At 39.8% G+C, this 22843-nt stretch overlaps 1 protein-coding gene across 3 annotated transcripts in view; it reads right to left on the bottom strand.

The window, feature by feature from the left end:
* nrxn3a (neurexin 3a) overlaps nucleotides 1-22843 on the bottom strand; it is a 138283-nt gene that overhangs the window by 34487 nt on the left and 80953 nt on the right. For 2 of the 3 annotated variants that reach the window (XM_044047175.1, XM_044047176.1), the window contains exons 8-17: nucleotides 18375-18668; nucleotides 17761-17908; nucleotides 16652-17035; nucleotides 9694-9897; nucleotides 7661-7687; nucleotides 5096-5215; nucleotides 4706-4826; nucleotides 3399-3659; nucleotides 2958-3148; nucleotides 1831-2004 (exon numbers count right to left, since the gene is read on the bottom strand). In XM_044047175.1, coding sequence (XP_043903110.1) covers nucleotides 1831-2004; nucleotides 2958-3148; nucleotides 3399-3659; nucleotides 4706-4826; nucleotides 5096-5215; nucleotides 7661-7687; nucleotides 9694-9897; nucleotides 16652-17035; nucleotides 17761-17908; nucleotides 18375-18668 — 1924 coding nt within the window. The remainder of the gene's footprint in view (nucleotides 1-1830; nucleotides 2005-2957; nucleotides 3149-3398; nucleotides 3660-4705; nucleotides 4827-5095; nucleotides 5216-7660; nucleotides 7688-9693; nucleotides 9898-16651; nucleotides 17036-17760; nucleotides 17909-18374; nucleotides 18669-22843) is intronic. The other variant, XM_044047177.1, reaches the window with a different exon arrangement.

Here is a 22843-nt window from a genome sequence, read left to right as displayed (position 1 = left end):
ATTTTTTATGTAGCTACATGAAATGCATCATGAAATTTGGCAAGTGTTGCTTTATGAACCGAGTCCAGGTATGTCCCCATGCAGATTATCACTTTTGTGCGCACTGGTCAGGTGTTAAAACCGTAACAGCGGAGAATGGGCTCTCTCGCGGCGGCCATTTTGACATGAATTGGGAAAAGGGGCGGGGGGGGACTCCACACAAGAAAATCTGACCTCCCAAAACCAACTTAAAGTTAAAGTTATTTAACAGAACTTTACTCTTTTTGCTCCCTGAGTCCCTTAAAGGCCTCATTATAGGTTATTCCAAACACTAGACTGTGACACAAAGGTGACAGAGCCTTTGCACTTTGGGTTCTACACTCTGAGGAGTATTGATATTGCTACCATTACTAATATGATTGTATGTTACAAGTGCTTTTTGGTGATGTGATCTGTCCTTCCTAAAGGGAGAATCCTTCCTTCTCATCTTCCTGAGAAATGAGGGTCTAAGAACTGAGAATATCAGTTTTTAATATAAGATTGGTGACTATTCAAATAAAATTGATTTGATTTGCGAACTTAATTTTATCTTGGAAATTATTTTTTATAATCCTGCTTCTGTGAGATTGTGTTTCATGCCATTTTGCTTTTTAATCAGTTGGTATAGTAGATTTAAGGCTTTTACTTAAGTGTCATTCATTTGTTTAAGAAAAGTTGCTATATCTTGTATTGTATTGTATTGTATTGTGTTATATTATTATCATCACTATTGTTGTTGTTGCCATTATTAATGAGATAAGAAACACGTTTGTTTTTATAACTGATTCATGTCAAAATGACTGCCATGAAAAAGGTCTACAGTGACTTTACATTTCATTGTTTCTTTGTATACTTATATTATACTACTCATTTACTACAGCATTTTATAGGAACAAAGGGTTTTGTCCACTGTAGTATCGAGAGGAAGTTTAGACTAATGTTAGCAGTTCTGTCCTGCTTTGTTTTGGATGAGGGGAAATGTCTTACAGGTGTGTCCTCATTCACTTACTATTTAAAAATGAAACATGATGGCTGAAAATACTTGTCATATAAAAATACTAACGGTAAACATCTTGTGTTTGTGGATTATAACCTTTCATTTGTCACATGTATTTTATGAATAAGTTGTGTAGTAAACCAACAGCCCAGTCTGCAATTTAAATATTACAACCACAGTTGTAATATAAGAGTAATCCTATATTTCCATGTCATAAAGGGCCAACAAGTGGTGAAGATGCAGGTATTTTCCTTAAAAACTGCCATTAAAAGCTGCCTTTTGAGTTAAGTGTAAACTAAAAACAAGGATTTGTTGTGTCAAAAGCCACTGCAAACTTCTTTATTTATGTAAATTGCATATATGAAGTGCAACAATGGAACTTTACGACAATAACTAAAGTAGGTGGCGCTTAGTGAAGGGTAAAATCAACACAATCTGGCCACAATCTAGCCACTTATTAGAAGTAGTAGCATCTTGGATCATAAAGTCTAAACATTCAGAAAATCCAAAAAGAAAAAAAAAAGAACAAATAATAAGAGATGAAACTGGAGAACGTGGCAGTGTTTAATGTAGGCTGCTCTGATGCGTGAGTGTGACGGCAGTGTCAGCGGGCGACCAATGTGGCCGATAACTTGGTGATGGTGGGTGAGGAGGTGTTCAACCGTGCGTGAATGAAGCAACAAGCACAGTTAATAGGAGGGAGGGCCCTCTGTATGGATGCAGCGCTGTGGAGCTACTGTTTGCATTGAGCAGGAAGAACGGGCTGCTGGAGTTTGTGTTGTAGTAGTCTAGCTGGGATATGAGGGACGGTGTACCTTCACATCCGCGCTCAATCTGCCCGCTGCGGAACAAAGCGTCATTAAGGAGATCCGGCAGGCGACCGTTGAGGTCCACTGACGCCAAACAGCCCTGGAAGCCTTCTCTGGACGCCACCAGTTTTGGCAGGTTGCCGTACATGCCTGGACCCAGTCCCGCGATGAACAGATCACCTGTGGGCGTGGACAACAGACACAGAGGGAGGTTATCTGAAAAATGTCAGTGTCATAAATTATGGCTGGTGTGTATTAAGGACGTGTTAAATACAGAAGTACAATTCACACCATCATGGATTGGTGAGTGTGCAAGTACAAGACATTCTAAGCTATACATTTTTTATACAGTTTTTGGCCAGTTTTATGGAACATGGCAGTATGAAATTGGCTAGATTTACACGGCAGTTTTAAGTATTTTAACCAAACAAAATTTGCTTACCCCACTGGCAGATTAATCCAAGAAAAATGTAAGAATATTTGGCTCATTTCTTGTCGGGCTGTTTAGCTCGCCAATAGATTCCACAAAGAAAAACGCAACACAGTAAACATTTACCTGTTCTTTCCTCTTGCCATGTGGCTGTTTATCACAAAAATAAAACAATGGACTGCAGTGTTTCTAACTCCACCCTGCAGGAACTGGACAACTGTACTTACGGTACCCCAGCAGAATTTCGGTATGCTTCTCAATCTTTGGTAGTGAAAATGCAAAGCATTGCATGACATAACCTACATGGACCAAACTGTTACACAAAATTTAACCAACTTTTCAAAAAGATGTATTTGTGTTTCCATCAACTGCTGTTAAGAGAATATTGGGAGTTAATTGACCTACGGCCATTTCTGGCATAATTAGATATACAAATTACATGATAAATGACCAAACATGCGAAAACTGTACAAAAATACATTTCCTTTCCTCATTTCTTTACTTCTTCCTCTCTAGGGGTCGCCACAACTGATGAGTCATTACTACTTTTATGTATATTACCAGTGGGTTCTCCAGTTTCCTCCCAAAGTCCAAAAACATGCAGATATGGGGATTAGATAAAGTGAACACTCTAAATTGACCGTGAGAGTGAATGGTTGTTGGTCTCTGTATGTGGCCCTATGATGGACTGGCTTGTTGATACCTTTCAGGTCGAGGTTCTTGGCCCCGTTGATACTCTGACTCGTGGTTGTGGCATCTACTTTGAGCGTGTGGGTGTTGCTGCTGTCCCGGGTGATGGCCACGTTGTGCCACTGGTTGTCATTCAGCGCTCTCTCGCTCTTGCCCTTGATGAGGTTTGGCCCATTTCCGAGGTCAAAGACGTAGTGGATGTATCTGCAAGAGAAGCGGTTTTAAAGTTAAAAGAGCTGCTTCTCCAAGAAACCGTCCAAACTTGGACTCGCTGATCTCTGATCGCTTTGTCAATTCTTTGAGATGGTCAATCTCTCAAAACTCACCTGCACTCATAAGCTGAACTTAGCTGTAGACACCTGGCTATACAGTAGGTTCTGTAGATAACTATGATTTGGATGACTGAGAAACTTCACCGACAACTCACTAAAGTGTCCTCGCTCAATTAACTTACCCCTTAACCAGTTCTACAGCGATGAAATCGTTGCCATCTCCAGAGTTGAAAATGATGAAGCCATCTGGAGAGGTGGTCTTGAACTGGAAGAAGAGGTGCATGGATGCGTAGGCCTGTAGGGTGGCCAGGCTCAGGTAGCTGCTCTTGGATTTGAAGGTGACAGGGTCAGCAATAATGGACCGAACCCCAAAGCGGGCATTGAGCTCACAAAAATCGATGTCTCCATTCTTGCACAGGTCGATGTAGAGCATGCCGTTAAACCTGAGGGAAGAAAAAGAAATGGCATTTGAGATTATGGTCTTAGGAATTAGGTTGAACGTGTTCTTCAGCTTGGATCTTGAGAAAATGAAGCAAAAACCTTTTGAATTTTTGAACCCTTAAGAAGCAGAATAACTGCAGGGAACTATGGTGGCCTTCACATACCAGAAAGGACATAAACATTTCTAACCCTTCCACCTCCTCCACTCTTCTCCTCTCTCTCTCTCTCTACTGCTTACTCCCTGTTTTTCATTTTTTTTATGCACTGGGTTTATGTGGGTGGCGTCATTCTTGTGTATTTGCATAGTAAACATCTGCTCCAAAACTGTGAAATGCACATCCATTTTGGCTGCTGTAGAAACATAGCAGCACAAGATGGCTGCCTCCGAAAAGCCTTAAGGCCCTTACCTAAAGTACATATGAAAGGCTGATTCTAAGGCATTTTAAAGTGATTATATATATGCAAACACACTTAGTTGAATATTATATTCACGTACTGCTAATAAATCCTTCTATAAATCCTAAATGTTACACACTGCTTTAAATCCTTTACCGGCTACTAACTAAATTTGTCAGTTTGATTAAAGGAATACTTCACCGATTAGCATTTAGCTTTGTATTACTAGAATAGGGGTAGTATTTTGAGTTGATAAATATCTTCATTCTTTTCTTTGTTCCGTGCCCACCAGTGACACTTGGTCCTGTTAGCGTAACTGTTAGCAAAGATGGCGCACACTGTTTACATTCTGGGAATGAGGTCCCGTCGCCCTACAAGTGGTTCCAAGAAGTGCAGGATTAGCATTGCAGTTTCAAGCCTCGGACCGAGTGTCACTGGTGGGCAGGTAACAAAAAAAAGAACAAATATATTTCTCGACTCAGGGGAAACGTTGGGAAGCAAAATTTTTCAAAAATTCTACCCCTACTCTAGTAATACAAAGCTAAATGCAAATCGGTGAAGTGTACCTTTAATTGCAAAAAATCAGAATAATAATTTGCATTAATGTATCATTAAAAGTGTAAATAGATGTTAATGTACAATTCCCAAGTACCTCAGGCTCTGCAGGTGACCAATGAAGCTGGATGGGATGGTGGAAACAAATCGGCGCTCCGTCATGATGCCCGTTTCAATGTTGTGGAACTCCAGGCGAGTGTGGTCGCCCACCATTTGGCCTGAAGACGGGGAGGGTGAAGGGGATGGGTTGAAAAGAAAGACAAAAAAACAAACAAAAAGAAAACAGAACACTGTCTGACACTAACACAAAAGGGCTGATTTAAGGAGAAAATTACATTAACAGCATTAGATAAATGCAAGCTGGCTACCAGCTACAGACCTACATGCTGTCTTCCTATCGGTCTCTATGGCAACATACCACTGACAAGGCAAAAGACTTGGAACATTTGTTGAAACATGAACCGAGTTGATATCGGTAGGTAAGTACCTTCTGCTACATCATCGTCAACCATTAGCTTGTAGGTTTTGCCGCGACGCACCACACGCACTGTATGCCATTCATTATCATTGAGCTTTTGCCCAGCATACAGGGTCTCCGGTCCCTTGCCTGAGAACAGTGGTCAATCACAAAGTTAAAGACATCCTGAGGCTAAAACCAAACCATTGTTTCCCACCAGTCAGCCTGGAATCATCGGTGGAAACGCTACATGCAGCTTAGCGGAATTTCAAATAGTTTTCTAACTAACTTTTACACCTTTGGGAAACACAGGTTTGGTTTAGTCATTGAAATACATCTTTAGAAAATATACAAAATACCTAAAATATGTGACACACATTATGTAATTCTTCTCACAACAGCTCAAAACACCTGATCACTATGTTACTAGTTTGAGCAAAAGTAGGTAAATTGCTTTTACTCATTATAGGGTTTAAGAAATCCTTTCCATCCATTATTTCCTCCACATCTCTACATGTAATGTATTTTTCTGACCGTGACATTCAAGACACTGATGAACTGTCAACATTCAATTTAAAAATGTTTCACAGGGTGTCCCAATTTGTTCCTGATCCACATATAATCATTATCCATTGCAATAGAAACAAAACATTTCTGGTTTTTCATTTGTTTTATGAAAGTAAATCACTGTAAATGCTAGTACATACTATATAATGTATGAAAGAAAAATCACTCTGAATATCTGAATACAGATACTAACATGTTAACAAGTTATCCATAATCCATGATTTGCTGATTTTATCCTGATCTGACTTTCGAAAACATAAATCACTGATACTTATTTGTTGGTTCCCCTTTAAATAGTTTGCAATGGTTTATAATTTGGTTATTATAAAGCTCTAGCAAGGTCAGGGAGACTCTCTTTCTTCATAATTTAATTCCCATACAACTCATTTCATCTCCTCTCAAGCATGTGCATTGTCAGTCCCTCACAGTCATTCCCTGTGGTTTCAGTGGTTTAATGGAAACAGTGCTTGACAAATAGTGTGTGTTCTTAGTTCTTGGGTTGTGCTGACACCTACTGGCTGATACTGTGCACAGCTTTGAATGAGGAGCATTTAGTTTATACAAATATAAAATGTATGAATAATTTATATGAACAGGGCAAGCGTTTTCATTTGCATGGCCTCAGAGTTTAAAGGTTTCCTTGGTCTCGCTGGTTAAATTTTACAAAATAAAGTGCTAAAAGAAATGGAAGTACTTGTACACATCTACTCTGGTTTTCTTTTTTATATTAAAAAATGTGAAAAGGAAAGATCCCCCTAAGATGTCCCTATTATGAGTAAAAGCAATCCACAGATATTTTAAGACAAACTGACAACTGCTAAAAAAACTGTGACTTTATAAACAGTAGGTTGTAAAAGCAGCAGATTCACTTGTTAACAGAGCTAAAGTGTATGTATAAGCATCCCCCTAAATACACAGTGTGTAGAAGCTAACCCGATGACAAAAATCAGCCACATTTTGTGTTTTTATTCCTATTTTGTCACAAAATATTTGAACTGTCTGTAAATTTATTCATCTGATTACTTTTTTTAAATAATTTTTGTGACTATGATGAGGACAAAAAGTGATTAAAGGGCATTTATTAGGTTTTCTTTAGGTTTAAATTTCATGTATTAATCTGCATGTTTGTTAAATTGAAGCTTTTGTATATGACATACTATATAAAGGAAATGTATGACATAAATATTTAAATTGTGTCTATCAAATTGTCGGCTGTCACTCGAGTTGCTCAGTGAGCCCAATTTTGTGGACTTGTGGAATCTAGTTACAACTTTAAAAATTAAGAATATGCTGCTAATTAATGAGCCTAACCTAAATATATATATAGTATTTTCATACCAGCAAGTAAACACTGTTTGTTTATTATACGGATGTAGATTTTTTGTACTGTTAGGGCATTTTCTCATCTGCTAAAATATAATTTTTACACCACAATCTTATAACACGCTATACCAATTATTCATCTTTTACAACTACGAATGGACTGAAGGAATAATGTTGCGTATCCACGTTAGAAAACAGTAGTAAAATCAAATCAAATGTAAAAAGACATAGTAGGTACACTATTCAAATGAGGTGTATTAGGACCAATCCTACTTCAATTTCATAATGTCATATTTTTTTCATTTTCTCTTACCAGATAATATGCACTGTAATTATATTTTAAATTATATTTTGTTACTATAAAGTGCAGATAGGGAACACTTGGTAAAAAATAGAGTTAAGTGGCTGATTTGGAAATTACATCAAAGTACAGTTTTGCTAATGACTACAGCAAAGCACCAGTCAGTCCATTCACCGAGGCTATTACTGCTGAATTAACTGAGTCAAGCCAACTGAGTAAACTCATCCTCCACATAACGGGCTAAAGAGAAGGTGGAGGGCAGTGCAGGACTCACATTTTAAGAGATAAAAATCAAAACAAAATAAGAAAAAGCAAGACATTTCCTTTTTAAAAAAAAACAAAACAAAAAAACATCAAGAGATCATAAACATAGAAAGCAAAATGAAACTTGAGTGTTAACTTACTGGAGTTACAGTTTATCCTGATACAGTCTAGATGGGGAAGAATAAATGACAGATGAAATTGCATCCTTCAAGGTTACTGCTGCAGACATCCAAAAACAAGAAGTCCACCCTTCCGGGGACGCACACATGCAGGAAGGTAGCCATTTTATACCTTTGATGCTTATACTCAGGCAATTTACTATGAAATTAATCATTGATTTTAGCCATTTCAAAACATATACATTTTAATAATACAGAAAATCATGAGTGGATTCCTGAGCTTTGGCTCATTTGTTAGTACCAAATTGTTTCAACACAGTATTGACAGTAAAATGGCCACTTTATATTACCAGCTACATGAGTCTTCCAACCCAGCGCTGACTGTTAAGTCTCAGGGTTTAAACATCCAGATTGGAAAAGTCAAAGTCTCTGGCTCCAAAGCCCCTGCACCAACAAGGCGGTAGCAGCTTTTCATTTTAGAGCCATGGATCTTTGAAACACTTAAGCATACAATTTGGATTTGCTAATCAAACAGCGACACGTTGAAGTGATTTTAATTCAGTTATTATTATTTTTTTTTTAAATAGTTTCGGAACACTTCCATTCAGGGCCAGAATTGAAGTGCTGTTTGTAGCTGCAATTGGAAAGACAGTGAGGGTTGGTCACCATGTGGCTAGTGGTTTCATGTGTCGTCAACCGCAACAGAAAAGTGGGAGCAAACAGCCACGATCCAATCAGCACCAGCACCATGCAGAGGCACAGGAACCCCAACCATTGCATCTGAAGTCTTATGCTACGCTTACATTTGTATCATTTAAGGACAGATTAGAAGCTAGCTTTATGTTTACTATGATTCTATAGAAAATCACAGCTTAACACAGGCTGAGAAATCAAACAGAGACTGCCCAATTTGTGTTGCAAATATTTGGACTTATTCTAGGGTATGACTTACATATATTATTCATGTATATTCAGATTACGATGTAACTATAGGGTTGAACAAGCTAATGTCTGTTCATCTGTTACATTTTATGATGTCTTTTCAAATGTACTGTATAAGCAAGATGTATAGTGACTATATTTCCATGGTAGACTTGTTGAGTGGATGAGTTTGGAAGCATTTTGGGGTCACAGCCAGCTGTAGGTTTTGCTGGGCTCTGTTCTCGGGCTGTTCACCTGACGGGCCGCAGGCTTAAGGCCTTTGAAGGGGTGAATACCATCTTTTGACAAAGCATGATGGAAAATGGAGTTGGCTGGTAAACAAACAAAAAAAATTGTTAAAAAAAAAGAAGAAGAAGCATAGATGTTCTTAAGAGACACCATGGCCAACAAATCAAAACGACCACCCAGAAGAAGAGGAAGGTGACAGGGAAATTACTTGATGTCAGACAGAAAAATGCTGTTAGTGAGGAAGGCAAGAAAGTTGTTGTTGTTTTCAAATGCCCTGTGGAATGATGGACTGAAGACCAGAGGGCGTACTTGGTGGATGTCACCTCTTAGAAAGTCTCAGCACACTTTGCTTTTTTTTTTTTTTTGTTTAACAAAAGAAAAAAGACTTTATCAAAGATCAAACTTTAAAGCCCATTATCTTAACACCACAATGTTATCTTAATGCTTATTGTGCTGTGACTGTCTCAAAAGTTCTGTAAACAAGAACATGGACATGACTATGGTTTGTCTGTTTCAAAGATGGGCCAAAAATGTTTAGCACTGAAATATAGATATATATATATCTATGTAAAAATGTTATAGCCTGAACTGTTGTCTGGTAAATACTTTACATTACTATTAAGAAAGCAATCCATGGTTATCTGTGAGCACAAAACGCATTAACACCCATGCAATAGATAAAAACTGTCTTATCTATGTTCTAAAGCTGGTGGGAACCTTTAAAGGATTGTAGTGATGAGTAAGTGACGAAGAGACGAGATAGAGGAGAGGCATAAAGAGAGTGACAGGGAGGGAGAGGTCACTGCTCAACAGTGAACCGTCTCCTGGTGAAGGATGTTAAGTGTGAAGGCAGATGGTTTAGAGAGGTGGGGGACATACGATACCTAGGTTGACCGTGAGTTTGACACGACTCCCGTCCAACTCCAGCCTGAGCGTGTCAGCTGAGTCTCGGGAGGTGGTGGCCATGAGGAGGCCATAGGCTCGCTGGGAGCGAAAACGCAGGGAGACGTCCTCCGCCTCAGTGTGCATGATGTTCGGCATCACCACCTTCATGTACATGCTGCCATCGTAGGAGAGGATGGAGGCCTCTGGGGAAGAAAGTCCAGAGCAAAATGACACGTTAGTCTCAATCCAAATAAGGTCAAAGTTGGTACCAATAGCAAACAATTTGTCTCATTTCTATGTCCTTGTATTCTTTGAGCACCGAGTTGTACGTGTGGGAACCTGAAGACTTCTTTGCATAACCTCAAGCAAGCTTCCATGTCTTCTTTATAGTTTTTTTTGTTGATCAAAATAAGATAAGAGTACGTGTGCCACCAACTGAACTAGGAAGATGTGCTAGAGCAGCGTGTAGTCAGCAATCCTGGGAGGTCCACACACACATACACACATGTTTTAGGTGCCCCTGTTGAAACACACCTGGTTCAAATTAATAAGTTGTTATCAGGCTTTTTGCAGAACTTGATGACGAGCTGATCATTTGAATCAGGTGTAATAAAACAAGCAGGGAAACATCTGAAAGTTGCAGGGGAGTGGTCCCCAAGGTGGAGGATTGGAAACACTGACCTAGACCTTATTGTTTGATCTATTGCTGTAGTCCATTGCTACTGTTAGCATCCATAACTGACAAAATTCCTGTCCCTTGCTATTGTTAGCATCTATAACGAGCTAACTTTCTGTCCAGTGCTACAATTCGCATTCCTAACAGTTGTTTTGTTATTTAAATTTCTCATTTACAACACTGTAAGGCATTTGAACATCTTGAGATAAACAATAATATAACACAGCAGACAATTAGGTACAAACCCTAACCCTAACAGGGTAACACATCCATTGTTACTGTTAGCATCCACCCAACTAGCTAACTTCCTGTCCAGCACTACTGTTAGCATCCATAACTAGCTAACTTCCTGTTAACATCCCTATTGATTCACTAACAAACAACTCAAGCAGAACCACCTGTACAGTTCTGGCTAGATTAAGTGTTTTTTTTTTCCCATTGAATCATTTCTTGTACTGTATTTGGATGGTCCCATGACAGCAACTCAATGAATTCCAGCACGTAGACATGGTCAAGAAGTCAAACTGAGCATCAGAATGAGAAAAGAAGGTGACTTTGGTTGTTTGTGTTTACAAGCATCTCGCAGGTTTACAGAGAATGGTCTGAAAAAGATAAAATATCCAGTGAGGAAAGATAAAGAGGCAACAGTAAATTTGAAGTTGCCATATGACACATGAAAACAATCCTCTGTTCCCCTTTATGCTGTCTCTCCCAGTCATTCTGCCACGATTCCTCCTCATATATTGTCTTTCATATACACTGACAACAGAATGTGTACGCAGAAATGTTGTCGTGTGGCACTTTCAAGTGCAATAAGAAAACAGATTAAAATGTATCTGCTGCTATTTCAAGACTTTACTCCTGATGAGAAGAGTAGTAGTTGAGGTGTTTATGCTACTTTAACCTCTCCCTTTCTTTAATTGAATCTCACAGTCAGGATCTGACTGAATCCGGTTCCAGACACACACTATTTTTATGACTCCTATTTCCCTGCCAGTGCACATGCAGTCTCAGTTCCACTTCATCTTGCATTCATCCAATCAGCACTGGTTGCTGTTTTCTTGCACTCCACTAGTATCAATCTGCAGTGATTATATGTCCTGTCACATTAACTTAATATGATAAATGAACCAATAATGTGCTGGGACATTATGTGTCCTCTAAACGCCCTTTGTTCGGTTTTGCTGCATGATGAGGGAAAGGTGAAGTTCCGCCGAGTGGCCACAGAGTGGCGACACAGACTGTCTGTCGGCTGGAAGCTGTGCTGCAAGCAAAGCAGGACGGGAAGAAGAGATGACGCGAGAAAATAAAAATGACAGAAGAGGAGGAGAAAGGAAATGCATAGTTACATTTGACTTAAGTAGCTGATTGACTGACATACGTACTGAGAAAGACAAAGAAAAGAGGGACAATGAAAAGAAAACTGACAGTGGGGTTAGTGTCACACCGACTTCAAGGAATTATAAATACAATTTTTCAGAAGGATAGAAGTTTAGTGTCACCAGGCTGCGATGATGAACCGCTGTGATTTAAGTCAATCAAATGTTCTATGATTAAAGCTTCATTAATGTGAATATTTTCTGATTTATTTGGTCCTATATGACAGTATAGTGACTATCAGTTGATGATGGTGTCCTTTTAAAGGTTTGGGGAAACAGTTTTGAGAGATAATCGATTAGTAGAAAAATAGTTATCAGACAAATGAATAATTAAAGAAATCTCGATCTTTCAAATAAATGCAGCAGTTTGCTTTTCAAGATTAATTTATACATCTATAAGAGTGCTTTCAATCCATTTTTTTCATTTGAATTGCTTCCCTAAAAATAAATAAACAAATAAATCAAACTATTCTATTTGAATAGTTGTATGACTTCTACACACATTAGTGACCAAGCCTGGCGTGACTGCGTGTGGACTAGAAGTGAAAAGTGATCTCGTGTCTCAAAGTCACACATCAACTTCCTTCCTATTAAAACTGAAGAGGATGTTCTGTGAGGAACTGTGAACGCGCAACAAAATGTCTGTTGAGTCAGCGTGTGCTCTGGAGAATCTCTGTTATCGTCTGCAGCGGTGGTGGGCAGCTTGATAATCTGGACAAAGTCCAAAACAACTGCCAGTGGACTGAACATTCACCTGCCTGGTCCACTGAACTGAGGCAGACACCTCAGACTGACTGGACGACAGCTGCTGGCCTAAATGCTAAACCATGTCAAAACAAACAGCTGCCTAAAACACTCCACTGCCTCAATGCCTACATTTGTTGCTGAACACAAAGTTTGCAGTATATTTTACTCAGGGCTGGCTCAAGCCTTTATGGGGCCCTAAGCCCCATGAATTTGGACCCCACATTATAAATTGCAATAATTCTGTGATATCTGTGTAATTTACTCCAAACCAGTGTCACTCTTTGTTTTGAGTGCAGTAAAATCACAAAAGTGGCCTAGTTTTTGTTGGCACTTTCACATTCCGTCATTAGCCCTCGTATTCAGAATCAGAATCAGAATAGCCTTTATTGTCGTTATTTTGTGGACAACGAAATTTGGGTGCCACTCCCTTGGTGCAAAATACAAATATATAAATAACAATTTTAAAAGAGAAAATAGAATATTAACAATAAAATAAGAATAAGAAATGTTTACATTTTTCCAGAAAACTATGACTATGTATAAATTAACATGAGATATTGTTGATTTGTATCGCACATACTGCACTTTGGTCCACCCTGTAGACATCGGGCCGGCTTTGATTTTATGGATGAATACAGTGACCTATAAGAAGAATGTAAGCTACCAACAATTGTGGTGCATCCCTACAATTTGAATGCAAATTTCCCTAAGACAGCACCATTTTTTTAGCATTACTTTTATTTTGAAAAGCAATTTGTAAGAAGTCAGGAAGAACCTGCGTGGAGTGAAAAAGTAATCCTTCACTTAACTTCAGAGAGTCTCTGTGTGTGACTGTATCCGTTACAAATGGCCATCTATTGTAACTATTGCTTTAGAATTTAAATAACATTATGATCACCATTCATGAAGAACCTACCTGCCACTGCATTAATGGTGGTAGCTGAGAGAACATGCAAATTGTTAACAAAATTCATCAACAGAAAATGTATTTTAACTACAAGGTTTACATTAAATAATGAAATGGTTATTATTTTCAGGCCTTTTAGTTCAGGCAACAGAAGACGTACAGATCTTACGATGATCCGTGTAGCGTATAACCAAATGCTCCTTTTATAGGAATGGAAAAGTGACCGTGTGGTGTCTGCTCATCTTCACCGGCTCTTACTCATATCCAAGTCTGTCCCTTAAACTGCACATGTAATTGACAGCCATGTTTGGACACCGAGGCGCCGGCTGTGATGTCTGTTTGACAAGGTGTCACATGACGACACTGTGTAATATATAGCAATTTTACTTCTCATTACAGTTCTGAGCGAAGCTGTGAGATTAACTCTGACATGTCTTATTTCCTGGGTGTAACAACATGCGTGTGTGGAATAAAGTGTGTCCAATGGATTGATACACTTCTACATGATTGACCTTGCCCAGTTTATTGCATCTCAACCAGCTGCTTATTGGAGATCAGAAGAAAATAATATTTATGTTACTTGGTCCTCGGGCTCTAAGATAGTACGGAGAAAATGACTGTAGTTTGTCAAAGTTTTATTTTTATCTGCTGCTATAAAATATTGATTACGTATATTTCTTTAAACAGTACCAATCTGATCGTTATAATGATAGAATTATGTCATGTGTTACTCTCATTGCTATCTGGCCATGCATTTCCGTTCATTAATTATACCTCTCGCTGGTTTTGCATTCAGTGTGAAGCTGCTGTCAAATGACACTCGGCACTTCCTGCACAGATGTTTCAGAATAAAAGATCTTTAGTAAGTCTGGGAGTAGTCCTTGTCCTTAATTATGTCTACCAAAAAAAAGAAAAGAAAAGTAAAGTAAACAAGATTGAAAATTTGCAGAATCAGACACTCTTTCAGAGCGGTGATTGGGCCTTTGACAAACTGGGGTCTCCGCTCTGATGCATCACAAAGGATGAATGTATGATATGTCATTTACAGTGTGGGTAATACATCTATCTCTCTATCTGTCTGTCTGTCTGTCTGTCTGTCTATCTATCTATCTATCTATCTATCTATCTATCTATCTATCTAATGGCGTATTTTCACCGGCACGGCGCGGTTCAGTTGCATTTCTACTAGCATAGTACCTGGTACCAGGTACTTTTTTTAGTACCTGCTCTGGTGAGGTTCAAAGCGCGCCGAGTAGCTACTATGTCAATATCGACATAACTTGAGCCACGTGAGCTGGTCAAGTGAAAAAGTAGTCCAACTGAATGGGAAAAGCCAAACCTTCAGTAGGGTTGGGGCGATATGAGCTCAAAATGGTATCTCAATATTCCATCATGATATCGCAATAACATTTGTGACGATATTTCACATAATCTCAACATAAAACTGTTTGCTCTGATACAGAACGATGAATAGTTCAAAATACAAAAAACAACAACTATTATTAAAAAATTAATAGAAATATGAATCTATAATATCAAAAACATAAATTTGAGGATTGCCACGTTTGAGACCAATGTGTGCTTAAAGTAAAAACTGTGATATTATGTCTCTTTTTTCACACAAAAATGACTTAGAGCACATGGGTGCAATATTCACACCTAAATCGAAATGTGAGTGTTAGTTAATAAAAAAAAAAGGCATTATGAAATCATTGCTGCATTGCAATTATATTGCAATATTTCAATAAAATATCCAGGTGAATTATGAGACTGATCCACTGATACCCTTCAACTCTTTCCTTTCAACAGTAAAAATGAGATTCAGGGGAAATTATAATGCAGCGGGCCACTGCACGGAGGGAGAGGAAAAACCTGTGGTTGATGAAATGATAAGAGAGCTTTTAATTGATATGCTAAAAAAAGCAGTAGGAGCAATTTGTCAGGGACGGGGGATGCTCTAATTAGCTTTCAACTCTGACCGCTCTTTATTAAACAATCTGCAGATCCCAACAATAAGGTGGATAGAAGAGCTGCGGAATGATCTGTGGCAGAAGTTAAGCCTGCGAGGCTCTGTGCAGTTCTGTGAGTGTCTGAATCCATCACGGTGTCCTACTACCTTTAACACTTAACACTTAACCCTTTAACACTTAAACCTCCATATGTCCATTTGGACTTTGTTTTTGCTTATTTTAACCATAAATGTCCTGTAACTATGTGCTTTTGTCCATTTTTCCAGAACAACTTCCACTATCTGGCACTTATTTACAATTTACTGCATGTTAAAATACTGTTTTAACAAGTTAAACACTGCAGTTGTACATGAACAACAGATTTTGCGTGTTAAATTGTAAATTTGAACAGTATAAAGCATCATTTTTTGAGTCTCTCAATGTGCAAAATCATCCCAAAAAATTGGAACTATGTACAAGGGTTCAAAGTGAAGCAGTGTCTAAATACCTAAATATACTGAGTGACCAGTTTTCATCTGCATGTTCCAGGGTGACAATGCCAAAACTCAACTGTGCAGGAATGGTTCAGGGATTATGAGACTTTTTGTTTTGCTTAAATTGGCCACCACAGTGTCCAGCCCAGAACCCATAGAGAACATTTAGAATGTGCCAAGACTGACAACACAGCTGTCCAACTCTCTCATCATCATCATCATCATCAATAAAAGAACTTAAGCAAGTCTGGGAGCAGTCCATGTTTTTGCAAATGTGGATTGAAATAAATTTGATGTTTCATAGGAGGATTGAAGCACTGCCACACAAAAGTGCGCCATAAACAAGCTAAAGGTGGTCAAACAATACATTTGTGTGCGAGGACTTCCACCAGGCTCTACTCGCCTCGGCACGGCATGACGCGGTTTAGGTTGCATCTCCACTACGAAAAAAGTACCTACTTAACTCAACACATGCAATATTACAAGCCTGTACGTCTACTTGCCTTAAGTCAGCACATATCTGACCCATATCATTATGGGGGCCTGAGACCCCCCTGGTTCCCCCGTAGTTCGCACCATGGATGTAATGCATTCGCTAGCCACTTACGCTAGCTTAGCCATCACAACTAAGTGCCTAACGCTAACCCTTATCTTAACCCTAACCTAAACCCAACTCTGACCCTAACCCTAAAACCAATTCTTAACCTGAAAATGTCCTCACTTTTTGGTTCTCACATAACCACACACAAATTCAAAGAGAGTTTTGCCTCTTCCTTGAATGTTGTATTATCATGCTAACATTTACCTCTCTCACAGGTGCGTGACCAGTAGCCAGTGCCGGTGCAGTCACAAATGAACCGATTCCAGCCTTCTTTACAGATGCCTCGATTTTTGCATGGGTAGCTTTCGCACTGCTTGCCAGGTTGCTTGTTGCACGAGGGTTTGATGCCGGCGCCATTTTGGTTCTCGGCAATCTGACGGATGTCCTTGCTGCGGCCGTCGATGAAAAGGTCACGGATACAGCCCACGTAGCCATAGTTGAGCATCGCCGTCCAGAGCTCGGTGGGCAGGATGAGGTTGGTGCGGTCAGTAGGAAGTCCCCCCAAGTACATAAAGCCCTCCAGGTCCAGAATCTCACTCTCACCACTGGCTGTGAATGGCGTCCTTCTGCTGTTTACAGAGATGGTGCCTGTGGACGGAGGGAGAAGACAACAGTTTAATACAAGACTGATATAATAATGCAGTGTGTAACGTTTGGTGATTTTTTTGGGTGTTGTCGATAATATTATTCTGCCTCTGTTGGCCTTTAAGAACAGATAGAATGTAACATTATTTACATGCTACGTCCTTCGTCTGAAATTGGGCTCTGTCAAGCAATACTATCAGCATTTGTTTTGTTTACACCGGGAGGGGATCAAGTCAAATAATTTCCTGACGGGAGTGCAAGAGAACAAAACAGCACAAAACTGAGAAATACAAAGAGAGTCCTGTAGACCTAACAGGCTTAATCAGCTTGTGTGAACTCATTTGGAAATTGATTTGAAAGGACACAATGCCAATATTTTATATGATACATTCAATTGAAAAATGTTGGCTGACAAAAATTGTGCTAATGCAACTTGGACTTGAGCTGTCCAATGTGCTTTTAGAGTTAGAGGTCCAGTTGTTGTATGTGCACAGTCCAAGCAAACAAGACTAATGAGGTCAAGTTTAGAGTGTCCTATTAACCTCTGTATGTCTTTGGCCTGTGGGAGGAAGCCGGAGAACCCAGAGAAATCTCCATGCATGTTCTCTCTAGCAGTTGCAGATTGTGCTCGCTAAACACAAATGATCCAGTAACATAAACCATGTTGCCATGTTATCCATGTTCAGTGTGGACGCAGCATTATTTACAAGTTCACAATCGCAACTCACCTGAGCGTCCGTCCCTCTGGATGTCCACATGATACCAGGCACCATCATTGACCTTTGTCTGGGTCGCCTTCACCTTAATAGTCCCTGAGCCCATGTCCAGCAGCAGATACAGGCTGCCGTCCAGCAGCTCTACGGCAAAAAAGTCCACCTGGACAAGGACAAAAGGACTCAGAATGTTTACTTTTCAGGTTTCTGAGAATGAATTAGAGGAAGAACATTTCTTTTCTGAAGTATTTTACATCAAGTAATTAACGGGGGAACATTACTCTTTGGTTCAGCTGCTTGCAAGTCACTGAGGTAGGGAACCTTTTATGAGGTATAAAGATTAAATCTTACATTGCTTCAATTAATTACCTATAGTGTGTTCCGAAGTCATCCAAGTCATAGGGTAAGTGCATCTTTATATTTAATTAAGTAAGATGCTATTGGTTAAACTTTATGGCTTTTGTCTTAAACACAAATCACCATTATGCTAAAAACATTCATCAGTCTTTGTATACAAGCAAGCACGTCAGGCAAACCTGACTTTATACTTGCAGGTATCAGTGGGATGATATTTCTCAAAGCAGAAAAGAAATCAGTCATCATTGAAAACTTGATGGTAACGGACTGACCTTCGTGTTCTTCTGGCTGCGGGCGGTGTCTTTGCGTTCCTGGCGTTTACCATGGGTGAAGAGTATGAGGCCATTGGGTTCGGTCGTGCGGAAGTCGAAAGAGATGGATCCCATCCGCTTGGTGTTCCACTTGGGGAGGCTGATGTAGGCCTCCGGAGTCTCAAAGGAAATGGGGTCCAGAGTTGCCACGTTCTCACACTTGTAGGACACCTCGCCCTGGATTTTCATCTTCGGGTCCACGATCCGAGCCAGACGAGACAACTCGAGTCGAATGTCGTTGTTCTTGTACACCACCTGTGATAGAGCAATCATCGAATAAAAAAATATTTATTTATTCACTGAATAGTACTCATTACTAATGTTAATAACAAGGGAAGACCTTTACATCAAATAAAATGAGGAGCTATCAGAATCCCGAGGAGGCAAAAATAGTGTGCACATCAGCCTCCAGGTCTGCTATAACCACTCACATTCTCTTCTGTAATGATTCCGCCACACAAATTAGTCAAAGGTGACGAGGAGACGTGATGTTTGGAATTACAGGTGCATAGACCTAATAAGGTCTCTCTCTTCTCTGCCTGAGGGTGGCGGGTCTGGCTGGTTTTACATGATAAGCACTGACGTGACCATGGAATACAGAGCCACAGATCCATTGTACGGACTCGAATGCAAACAGAAACCTGTTTTTTTTTTTCCTCTTTTTCCTTCTTCCTTCTCACACGTAAGGTGGTCATCAGTGTCCGTCTATATTTAATATAATACCTGATTGTAGATTAGCGGTAATATTAAAGAAAAACATGAAGAACTAAACAAATTAACTGCTGGAGCAAAGGTAGAGAAAATAATAAAAAAAAACTACCTATTTTGTATTCATGTAAATCTTTGTATATAATTTGGACAGAGAAGATTAAATATCTGTTGGAGGTGATTGAAAAAAAGAAAATCGCTCATTTGGAAGACGAGGTTGAGAAAGAAATTGGAACCTGGTGGAAAATTGCCATGTATTTATAAGAATACAATGTCAATGAACTCTTCTATTTCCTCTTAATTCTTTTTGTTTTTCTTTATTGTATAGGTTTGTTTCCATATACAAAAGATAAAAGTCAAAATGACACAAAGACAAAATGAAGCACACTTAAATATACTTGCACACATGAATAAATGTCCTGTACTCAAAAGCTTGTGACAAGTCACAGAGCCTGAACTCTATTCCGCTGATGATCATCATCATCATCATCATCATCATCATCATCATCTGACCTACGAGACACCAGAAGCCGCTCGAGGAAAGAGTGGCAAAGCGGTGCAAGGGAGTAAAATCTGTATGAGTGAGGCTAAAGGCCTCCTTATCAACCTCTGGTCACTCATCCACATGATGAACCACCCTGTGTTAATATGCCTCAAGTGAATATTAACACAAAATCAGACTGGAAAGTGACTTGACAAAAAGCCAGACGTCTGCTCTGTCTCTCTCACAGAATTACAAAGCTTGTGTGTGTGTGAGTGTGTGTGTGTGTGTGGCTTCTCCGAGCTCATTACAGAAGCTGACATCAGGCAACGGCATGAGGTCTGTCAGACAGAGTGTACACACACACACACACAAACCTGATTTCATATCATAGTGAGGACACCTCATATAGACAGTGCATTCCCTAGTCCCTTACCCTAACCTTAAGCATCACAACTCTAACCCTAATCTAAACCCAATTCTAACTTAAAACCAGGTCTCAAGCCTTAGAACACAGTGCATTTGGGCTACTTTATTATCCATTATTATGTTTAAATGTATATACGGAGGCTGTAAGAATGTGCAATATAGACTTTTCACCAACTACATGAACACACCTGGGCAAAAAGTGCTCAAAATGTTTAAAATCGGATTGAAATCGTGACATTTGGAAATGTGTCACAGTTCAAAGTTCGCTTGGCTCGTTTTTATGAACAAAAATAAAAGAAAAAACAGTCTATTTTGTGAGTTGTGCACGATTATTGCTACTTCATATCACTCCAAAAACTGTGATACAAAATGAAGCATAACCTTGACTCAACAGCACAGAAGAAGACGAAAAAAGAGCCGCATTTTGTAAAGCCAGGATGTCCATAAAAGGAGTTGTGTTATTCACAAGGTCACAATGATGGCTGGCGACTCTCTTCGATCAACGGCTCGCCGAAGTTCTATCATTCACTACATTTTGAGGGAGCTATGAAAGACATGTTGAATTTGCATTATTGTATGAAGCTGTGCATTTTACTGAAATATTACTTCAACAAAAGCCTGGATCTTCTCAATCCCCATTCAGACCTGGTTCTGCGACATCAAAATTCCCATTTGACTTCTTTGATCCTGTCGCTTTATATGTCACGCACACACTCGCATGCAACCCAATAATATCAAAACAGCGGCTCTTGACTCATCTTGTACTCGGGGAGCATACCAAGTTACATCCAATCAAGTATCTGTATTATTCCTTAGATGCCCCGCCCCCAAATCAGATTTTTCATCTTCGGCTTTGAGAATCTATCAACATGTGGAAATGCTTTGGACGGCTGTTGTGTCGCCGCAGCTTTATCTCCTGGAGCAATGAACAGTTCATACTGAATTAACCCCACAACTCTCCCCCGCGCTGCCATATGTACAGTATATATATCCTGATAGTTTACGTCAATCACTGCAAAGCTGGTTTTTAACAGGGCGGCCCGTTCCCTGTAGGAGCCGGCGTCATTTCAATGATGGAAAACGAATGAGAAACACTAAGTGAGCCGATCCTTTATCACAGCAACACTAAATAATGTCAATAACAATGGGAGGATGGAGTCATAGAAGGGGGTTGTGTGTGTAAATTGAAATCTGCTCAAGTGGAAAATTGAGGGCCCATTCTTTTTTTTCTCTAATTCTGTAGGCAGAGAAACACCCTCTGTCTGGCCATATTTTGGGCCGCATCCATACAGAAAACAAACACACCCTCACCCTCCATTTCACTCTCTTTTATATTAATGTCTCAGCTCCGTCTCCTCGCCCAGGGTTTTCACTGAGAGTGCTGCGACGGCTCAGTGGTTAGATTGAGGGGACTGGCTGAGATTATCGATATTCCACCAGCAGATTTGACAGTAAATCAACCTATCCCTTAAGGTGCTTGGGGACTGGATGGAAGACAGTCTCTTTCCCGCACTCCTCTCTTTATTGCCTTTCTTTCTCTTTCTGTTACATACGTCCCGCATTCTCTCCCTCCCCATCATCCATCTCAGACCTCCACCTCTCTACAATAAACAACCATTCATTCTGCCGCTGTGACTGAACTTAAATATCCCAAGCCCCTGGAGCAGCTCCACAACCGTCTCTTCCAAAATAAAAGCCTCAAAGGAATAGTGGAGGTTTATTTTAGTCATTGCTGAGTACTCGGTGTGCCCCCTGCACCTAATACACAAATATCCCATTCCCACAGGTCAAAAAAAAACCTTTTAATCATGGGTTTAAAGGTGTCTTTCCCTGTGTTTAATGTGTTTAATCGGTCTTCACTCATGACAGGGCCAGCCCAAGCCTTTGTGGGGCCCTAAGCAGAATCTGATTTAGGCACCAGAAGCCGGTGCTTGACTATTATTGATACTTAATTATAGTGTCACTTTTGTTGTTTTAACCTCAGAAATCACAAAAGTGACTTAGTATTAATTTGCACCTTCAAGTGTGGTGATGTTGAACTTGAATTAAACAAGTAAACCAGTTTAATGACTTTGATTTTTACCACCGAATAACTTAAGCTCGTCGATGTTTGTCTCCACTCACAACTGCCAGACGCTCTGATTCCTCGACTGTACGAGACCCAGGTGAACATGTATGGTTTCTTCTTCGTCTGTTCTATTTATGCTACAGATTATTTTACACCACAGGGCAGAACCACCACTGGTAATGGAAATGGTGTTAATCGGCTTTTTTTTTAAAAGTGGCTTCATCTGGTATGCAGTGGCACCTGCAGCCTCAGAGCAGTAGACTGCTCTACTTTCTGTTTCTTCTTCTCTAATTCATTTCCTCAAGAACGTGTGAAGAGTGTTTTTGCACTGAGGTAAGACAGATATTCAGGAAAGACATCTTAGCCACCTGGCAAACCCAAGGCAGTAGTGCAACACAGCCAAAATGATGGCCAGATCAAGTGGAAAGATTTCCCCTAATGGACAAAAATGCCTTAATGTAGTTATATAGGTACACATTCCCTCCCCCCTCTGTTACCCTGCTGCTTGCTTATATTTAACTTTGGACAGGAGTAGGAAAGAACGTCCAAAAGGGAGGTGGAGGTGAGGACGGGAATAGAGGGTGTCGCTGACAATTTGACAAGTCACTTCCAAGGTCCGTGCCACCTCGAAAAACAATCACAGCAAAAGGGCCTTTCAACATGCAAAAGGGGGCTTTATCAGCACACTGCAGATGCCGGCTGTAGGTTAACATGAGAATGAGGCGGAGTCTGATAGCAGGCAGA

Source organism: Solea senegalensis, linkage group LG16, assembly GCF_019176455.1.
Source record: "Solea senegalensis isolate Sse05_10M linkage group LG16, IFAPA_SoseM_1, whole genome shotgun sequence".
NCBI classification, from domain to species: domain Eukaryota; kingdom Metazoa; phylum Chordata; class Actinopteri; order Pleuronectiformes; family Soleidae; genus Solea; species Solea senegalensis.
Note: the sequence above shows the minus strand (reverse complement) of the source record. Positions and strands in the feature narration are given on the sequence as shown.